General features: G+C 68.7%; 1 protein-coding gene across 2 annotated transcripts; it reads left to right on the top strand.

Annotated features, from left to right (window-relative positions):
- The first annotated feature begins 127 nt into the window (after nucleotides 1–127).
- GAS2L1 (growth arrest specific 2 like 1) lies at nucleotides 128–7,943 on the top strand. Of its 2 annotated transcripts, XM_054844794.1 has the most exons (6): nucleotides 130–446; nucleotides 1,528–2,182; nucleotides 4,407–4,514; nucleotides 4,756–4,852; nucleotides 5,174–5,501; nucleotides 5,989–7,943. In XM_054844794.1, the coding sequence occupies exons 2-6, from the start codon at nucleotides 1,538–1,540 to the stop codon at nucleotides 7,232–7,234; spliced, it is 2,424 nt and encodes an 807-aa protein (XP_054700769.1). In that variant the 5' UTR covers nucleotides 130–446; nucleotides 1,528–1,537; the 3' UTR covers nucleotides 7,235–7,943. The 2 variants fall into 2 exon arrangements, with proteins under 2 accessions (XP_054700770.1, XP_054700769.1); XM_054844795.1 differs by lacking the exon at nucleotides 4,407–4,514 and having other exon boundaries at nucleotides 128–446; nucleotides 5,989–7,937.
- Nucleotides 7,944–8,289: the final 346 nt, after the last annotated feature.

The raw sequence follows: 8,289 nt of genomic DNA, 5'->3' as shown, positions 1-8,289 counted from the left end.
CCCCCCAATCCCGGGCGGGGTGCGGGGGCGCTGCGGTGCGCCAGCCCCCCCCCCCGTCAAATCTCACCAGGGCTGGTGTCGCGGTGTTTGTGTGTCGCCCTCCCTCCCCGTGTCCGTGTCCCGCGTGTCGGTCCGTCCCCTCCCGCCCCCGCCCGCCGCTCCCGTCCCGGCCCTTTCTGGGCCGTCTCCAACTTCCCGGCCGGGGCGCGGCGGCGGCGGCAGCGCGGGGCTGCGGGCGGGCGGGCGCTCTCCGCTCCCAGTCCCTGCGCTCCATCCCGGTCCCTCCGCTCCGGCCCCTCCGCTCCCAGCGGCGGATGGCGGCGGGGGCTGCGCGGGGCCGGGCGGCGGCGGGGCCCCCCCGGCGCTCAAAGCCGCGGCCCGGCCCGGAGCGGGGAGCGGGCGGGCGGCGCGGCCCGGCCCGGCGGTAGCGGAACGCGGAGCCGGCGGTGAGTGGGGGGGGGGGGGGGGGGGGGGGGAGTTGCGGCTGTCCCTGTGCCCCCACCCCGCGCGCGTTCCCCCCCCCATCCCCCCCCCCCTCCGTGTCCCCTCCCCGCGTGTCTCCCGCACAAGTCGGCATCTGCTCCGCAGGTGCTGACCCTCTTCCCCCCCCCCCCGCCATCGCCCAGGCAGACAGACAGACCGACCGCCCCACGGCAGGGACCCCCCAGCGCCGGAGACACCCCCCCCGGCAGAGAGGCCCCCTCCTTCAAGAAACAGACGCCCCCCCCCCCCAAGGAAAAGGGGACACCCCCACCCCCAGGGCGGAGCCCCCCACAGTGCCCCCCCCCCCCCAGCAGAGCACCACCCGCCCCCCCCCCCGAGGACAGACACCCTCCCTCGGGAGCAGGGACCCCCTCAGGGGAAGAGACACACACACACCCCCTCCCCGGTGTGTGGGGCGGGGGCAGGCATCAGTGGGGTCACCGAGGCCCCCCCCAGCAGGGCTGGGGGTTCACCAAGTCAGGAAGGGCAGGAGGGGCTCCCCAGGGGCAGTCCCGCCCCCCCCCCCCCCAACTCCCGCCATGGCTGAGCACTGGGGCCCAACACCATCACACACCCCCCACCACCCCCCCCCCGGGATTGGTAGCGCTGGGGGGTGTGGGGGTGTGGGTGGGAGTGGGTGGGTGTCCCTGCCCCTGCTGTGGGCCGGCACCGCAGGGCGTCACCTGCTCCCACGGTGGTGACACCCACCATGACTGGGCAGCTTTGGCGGGGGGGGGGGGGGGGGGGGGGCGGGCATCGGTGCCAAGTGCCTCCTTAACCCGGGGAGGGGCAGAGGGGACACACACCGGGGGGGGGGGGTATCCTGGCAGGGGACGGGCAGGTGGGGACCCTCCCGCCCAGGGGTAAGGGATGGAGGAAACTGAGGCACAGAGGGGACACCAGGGCTGGGATGGGGGACACTGGGCAGCCAAACTCTGTTGGGGAGGAGCTGCTGGGGGGGGAACAGGCGGGGGGGGGGGGTTTGCAGGGTGCTACCTGCCCGCATCTGCCTGTAACGGCATCCATTGCCCCCCGCCCCCGCAGGCAGGTCGCCATGGCCGACCCAAGCCACATCCAGTCAGCCGCCTCCAAGAGCATCCGTCCCTTCCGCTCCAGCGAGGAGTACCTGGAGGCCATGAAGGAGGACCTGGCCGAGTGGTTCAACACCCTCTATGACCTGGACATCCAGGTGGACACCTTCCTGGAGAGCCTGGAGACGGGCTGCCACCTCTGCCGACACGCCAACAACGTCAACCGTATCGCCATGGACTTCCAGCAGCAGCACCCCGAGGTGGCCGCCCGTATGCGTGTCCCCCAGAACGAGGTCATCTTCCAAGCCAAGAACGTGGTGCCTGGTTCCTTCATCGCCCGGGATAATGTCTCCAACTTCATCCAGTGGTGTCGGCAGGACCTTGGCATCCAGGACGTCCTCATGTTCGAGACCAATGACTTGGTGCTGAAGAAGAATGAGAAGAACTTTGTCCTCTGCTTGTTGGAGGTGGCCAGGAGGGGCTCCAAGTTTGGCATGCTGGCCCCCATGCTGATCCAGATGGAGGAGGAGATCGAGGAGGAGATGAGGGACCAAATGGCCTACGGCGTGCTGGGCACGCGCCAGGAGAGCCGGGACCCCCCGGTGCCTGCCTACCCCGGCAGGACCCGGCCCATCGCCCTGTGCGACCTGAAGAACCTGGATGAGCTGGTGAGACACACTCCCCTGGGAGCCTTGTGCTTGGGTCCTGTCTGTCCACCCAACAGGGATGCTCTATGGCCCATAGGAGGTCCTGTCTGGCCACCCAACGGGGTGCTCTGTGGCCTGCGTCCTCTCTGTCCACCCAACCACAGGATGTCCTTCTCCACCCATCCAACCAGGCTCTCTGTGGCCCATGGGAGGTCCCCTCTGTCCATCCAACCAGGCTCTCCCTGGCCGATCCTCAGCCACCCAGCCTGTGGAGCCTCCTGACGTCAGGATGGGTTATTTTGGTGGCCATGGCCATAATCACGGGGGGGGGGGGGGGGACGTGGGCGTCACCTCCGCCCTTGCCACTTCCTCCCTGCCAGGGATGCACACAGTGGTCCCCACCCCAGGAACCTGCTCCTGGATCTGACCCTCCTCCTCCCAGCACCTTGGGGTTGGTGTCCCTGGGGATGGACAGACGGACGTGGGGACATCCGGATGCTCGCAGCCACTGTTCGGGGTGTTGAGAAGGAGGGGGGGGGTGTCCCCTCCACAACCTGGGGTGCAAGGACCCCCTCCCCGAGGCCAGGAGGCTCAGGAGGGATTAACGCTGGGCTGGGTGCAGGATCCGGCCCGCGTGCGAGGCAGTGGATTAATACAGGGAGGGAGGGGGATACGGGGGGGGCACTGGGGGGGGGGGGGGGGCGGGTCTGCCCTCCCCTGACTCCCTAAGCTCAAAGTCATTTTTTAATTGAAACCCCAATTCCTCATTAAGTCCCGTGGCAGCCATACCCGTGGCAGGGGCAGGGGGGCATCCTGCACCCACCCTCCACCCAGTGCTGCTGCAAAGGAACCCCCCCACACCCCTCTACCCCGCTGTTGCCCCCCAAACCCCCCCCAGCCCCCCTGGTCCGGGCGCTGCCAACCCCGGCTGCATTTTTCCGGGCTGCGTAATTCCTCGCCATGGGCTTTTATGGGCAGCGCTGGAGCTGGGGAGGAGCCTGACGATGCCGGATCCGGCCCAGCTGGTCCCCGTGTCCCTCGCCCCGATGGCAGCAGGGTCAGGACCCCCCCCTCACTGCAGCTACCCCCCCAACCCCGTGCCTCAGTTTCCCCTGACCTTGCCACCCAGCTGCTGCCCCGGATGGGAACCGGAGCAGCCGGATCATGGCTGGACCCAATGGGCAGAAAGGCAGAAATGAAAAAAAAAAAAAAGAAACACCCCCCCCCCCCAAAAAAAAGAGGAATTATAAAAAGAACCAACACAACAAATTTAGGGTTGGGGGAGGCAGCACTGTACCCCCGCCGGGTCCCTGGGCCAGGGCAGGATGCAGCCGTGTCCCCACGTCCCCCTGTGGCTCCCTGCCTAATCCCTGACGTCAGCCCTGGCCAGGCCGTGGGCAGGGCGGCCGCCCCAGATAGAGCAGGCAGCTGGCGGGCAGGCAGCAGGGCAGGCAGCAGGGCAGGCAGCATAGTCTGGCAGCCCCCTGGCAATGGCGGGGGGGGGCGTCCCCTGGCCAGCCCCCCCCAAATCCTCCCTTTGGCTTTTAATTGGTGGCAGATGTTAAAGTTTTAGGGGGACAGGAAAAAAAAAAAAAAAAGGGTTTAACCCTTTTCTGGTGGTGGATGTGGGGTGCAGCAGGGCGCTGGAGGTCCCTGCCCCATAGCGGGGTGCTTGGGGTGGGGGGGGCAAATCCCCCACGGTTTGGGGGTTTGCGGGGCTGGGGGCGGGGGGGCATTTCTTCCTCCTTCCCAGTGTCGGGGTGGCTCTGAGCTTCCCACAGCCGGGGGCTCCCGGAGCGGGTGGGTCCCAGAGCGTGGGGCTGGTGGCAGATGAAGAGAGTCGTGCTTGTTCTCAGCCTTCTCAGGGGCGGCTGGCCGTGGGAAGCCCCCCGGGCCCCTCTCCCATGGCATGTGGGTGCTGTGGGTGCTCCCCACTGCCTGGGGCTGCGGTGGAGGATGCCGGCTTGGGCTCCCACACGAACCCACCCAGCTGCTTCCTGGCAGGTACAGGCAGCACGCTGCCCACAGGCCTGCCCCCTCAAGCAAGCACAGGCAGGAGGAGGGCAGCTGCCAGAGTGGGGGGGCACAGCATCCCCTCTGCAGGGGTGCAGCCAAGAGGCCAGGACCAAGCCAGCTCCCCTCTCTCCGTGGGCTCTATACAGCCCCTCTGCGTGCATCCATCTATAGGGGCTGCCCTATAGCTGTGGGTCCATGCCCCACCGACCCCTCCCCTCTCTGCTGGCAGGTGCGGGAGATCCTGGGCTGCTGCTCCTGCCCCTCCCAGTTCCCCATGGTCAAGGTCTCCGAGGGTAAATACAAAGTGGGCGACTCCAGCACCCTCATCTTCGTCAGAGTAAGAGCTGTCACCGTGCCTCCTCCCCCCCTCCCCACACCGGGACCCCCCACTCTCCTCCTTCCCCCACTCTTTGGCGTGGTGGGGACCCATCCTGAGGGACCCTGCGGTGGGGTGGGCCCTGAGCTGAATTTATGTTGGGGACCTGGGGGTCGTTTCCCACCCCCTCCCCTGGAGTGGTCCCTCTTTGGCCACGTCCTGGGGAGCAGGCAGGGCAGGCAGGGTGACGGGCTGTCCACAGGTGCTGAGGAGCCACGTGATGGTGCGCGTCGGTGGTGGCTGGGACACACTGGAACATTACCTGGACAAGCACGACCCGTGCCGCTGCTCCTCTCTCTGTGAGTTCCCCCCCTGGGGACACCAGGGACCCCCACCCACCCCCACCCCCCTAGCCGGTGTCACCTCACCTCACCATGTTTCACCGCTCCTGGCTCTCCATGGGGCTCCTTTCCCTGGGGCTGGGCTGCTTGGGGCACTGATCCGTCTGAAATGGGAAAAGGGGAGTGAGGAAAGGTGGGTTTTCAGCCAAATTAATTCCTGAGGTGATTAACCCACAGCCTGGGAAACCCCAGCTTGAAAAGGCGGGTGCTGGCATGACATGAGGGTGGGGTGGGTGGCGAAGGATGCCCCCCCTGACCCCCTTGAGTCTCTGTTTCCAGCTCACCGCCTGCCCCAGCCTCGCACCCCAGGCTTCTCCCCGCAAAAAACAGCTCCCGGCAGCTTCTCCCCCGCACCCCGCACCCGCAGCCCCAGCACCCCCCGCCGCTCCCGTGCAACTGGCCACCTCTCGGGCGGGGGGGACAGCAGCCACACCAGGACGGAGCGGGGTGGCCATCAGCCGAAGGGTGTCGGGGACACGGGCATCCCGAAGCCACCGTCCGGTGCCAAGCAGGAGGGTTTGCCCCCACGGGGGGGCCTGACCTCCCTGCCTGGCTCTGCCAGCCCTTCAAGGAGCCCCGCTGAGCCACGGGCAGCCGGCACGCTCAGGTAGGGCACCCATGGGTGCTGCTTGGGATGGGGGGGGACGACGATGCACACAATCGCCTGCTGTCACCCTGTGGCAGGGGGAGGAAGCTCAGGAACCCCCACCGCCTCCCAGGCCTCAACCCCACAGCGAGGCCTCAGCCCCACGGCAGGCCCCAGCCCCACGGCGTGGGGGCCAAGACCTCCTCCCTCGTGAGGAAACCAGCCCTGGCAGACCCCCTGCCCATCCCTCCTCCACGCCACCCGTGGTTTTTAGGGGATGGGGGGGTGTCACGACTGTGGGCTCCCTCCCCCCCTCCGCCGTCTCCTCATGCCGCTGCCGCCGCGCAGGCGCAGTGCGCACGGTGAGGGGGATAGGGCGGGGCATCGCGTAGCCACGCCCCCTTCGGATGATTGACATGGCGGGGCAGCGCTGGGAGAGCGGGAACGGGCGTGCAACGGGTGTGCAATGGGTGTGCAACAGGGGGTTGTCGTGTTTTCCCCCTCCCAGGCCCCGCGACCCCGTTCCCGCCCGCTCCCGCCGCTGCTCCGGTGACAGCGACTCCTCAGCCTCCTCCGTGCAGAGCGGCCCCCCGGCTCCGCGGGATGGGGGCACCCCCCGCCGCCGAGACCCCAACCGGGGGTTGCCCCAACAGCCGCCCCGCGATGCCGGATCCTCCCCGGGTGCGAGAACGGTTCCGGAGGAGCGGGGTCGCTCACGGGTACCCAACGGCCCTGGCCGTACCCCACCGCGGCCCCGCAGCCATGGTCGCCCCGGTCCCCAGCCCCTGCTGCTCATCAGCCGCCGGCGGGACGGGCAGCACTCCTGGGCGCGGGCAGAGACCCCCTCCCGGCCCGGCAGTCCTGCCCGCAGCCGGACCCCCTCCCGCCCGGCCGCCCGTAGCCCTGCGGCCACCCCACGCCGCTTGTCCCTGGAGGAAGGTGTTGGGGGACGGCGGGCGGGGGCGCCCGGGGAAGCCCCCCATGGCGGAGAGGCCGAGGAGGCCTTGACCTTGCAGCGGGAGCTGGAGGAGCTGGCGCGGCGGCTGCGGGCCCCGTTGAGGCTGGAGCCCGGCCAGGAGCAGCAGCTCTTCCGTCGGCTGGAGGAGGAATTCCTGGCCAACACGCGGATGATGGAGGAGCTGGAGGACGGGGAGACCCCCACCGTGCCCCCACCGCCACCCCACGGCACCGCCGCCGACTCGGCCTACTGCTCCTCCAGCTCCTCCTCGTCCTCTCTCAACATCTTTGGCAAGCACAGCCTCCCCGCTGAGGACGGCCGGCGGAGCGGGAACGGGGTCGGTCCCCCGCCGTCGGCAGCCCCTGAAATGGCGGACACGAGGCGCCGGCCGGCCCTCTCCAGCTCCTCCGACGAGAGCAGCTGCTTCCCGGCCTCCTGGGACGCCCGGGAGACACGGGGGGGCCCCGAGTCTGACACCGACTGGGCACCGGGGGAGGACGAGCTGACGGAGACGGAGGAGACCCCGGCCATGGCGGACGGCCCCCCGGGGATCCCCGATCCGGTGCCTTCCCTCCCTATGCCATCCCCACACCCCTTGGCCAAGCCCCGGCTGGACACGCAGCCCCACAAGAAGCCCTCCAGGATCCCCACCCCACGGGGCTATGGGGCGGCCCCCTGGCCCTCCACCGGCATCCCCAAGCCCTGGGGGGCTCTGCAGAGCGTCCTCTCCTCCTTCCTGGAGCCCGCCCAGGTCCCGCGGGAGCACGAGGGGCTGGAGGAGGACGCCTGGCCATGAGACACCCAGCTTGGTGGCCACAGGTGGCAGGCAGGATGGGGAGAAGCCCCCAGCACTCGCCCCCGGCCACCCCTGGGGACATCACGGAGCTGCCGCTGGTGATGGCACCTGGATGGAGAAGCCCCGGCCGGGCAATGGCCACGGACCCGGGGTGGCCGGGCAGCCGGGAGTCCTGCGCTTGGGGACTGTTGGCAGTTGGGGTGGGCTCTGCAAGGATCCCCCGGCTCCAGCCCAGTGCGAAGGGCCCAGACGCACCCCGGTCCCGTGGGGAGCAGCTCCGTGGGGGTGGCTGGAGCAGAGGGCCCCCAGGAAGAGGGTTGCATAGCAACCAGCTCTTCTCTTCCTCTTCCTGTTCTTCTCTTTTTGTCATCCTCTCGTTTTTCTCATCTTCTTGGCCTTCTCCTCCTCTTTACATCATCTTCCCTTTCTTCTCCTTCTCCCCCTTCTTCGCCTTCTCTTGTCCTCTTCATGTCCTCCTCTTCTCCTCACTTCCTCTCCACGTCTAAGATGACTCGGGGACATGCAGCTGTATTTTGGGGGGGAAGGGGTGTTGCTTGTTCCTCCCCAGCCGACCGCAGCAGTGTCTGTGGGGTGTGCTGGTGGCCGTGAGGTGGGATGGGGCTGTGCACCGAGCCCCCCACCCAGGCTGCTGTGACCCCCACCCCTCCAGCATACCCCCCCCATGCCAGTAAAGACCAATGGAGCTGAACCCACCACGTCTGCTCTCATCTGTCCTGGGGGTGCAAAACCCTTGGTGCAGGGGCGGGGGGAATTGGGACCTGCTGAGGGGGAGCCAGCAGCGAGCAGAGACCCCCGAGTCTGAGGGAGGGGGGGTTCTGTGGGGCCAAGGAGGGAAGAGCTGGGGTGAGGGTTGGCCCCAACGCTGCAGCCACGGGGATCCCTCCACATCCCCAAAGCCCTCGGGGCTGCCGAGAGCTGCTCGCCCCGGGGCACAGCCATGCTCTGCGCTGCCCAGGTGGGGTCGGCCGTGGTTGTGGGTCACAGACCTGCTGGTGGGGACGATCCTGCTCTGACTGTGGGGTTCCCAAAGCAGG

The sequence above is a fragment of the Grus americana genome, chromosome 16 (assembly GCF_028858705.1).
Source record: "Grus americana isolate bGruAme1 chromosome 16, bGruAme1.mat, whole genome shotgun sequence".
Classification (NCBI taxonomy): domain Eukaryota; kingdom Metazoa; phylum Chordata; class Aves; order Gruiformes; family Gruidae; genus Grus; species Grus americana.
The sequence above is the reverse complement of the archived record's forward strand: the minus strand, read 5'-3'. Positions and strand labels throughout refer to the sequence as shown.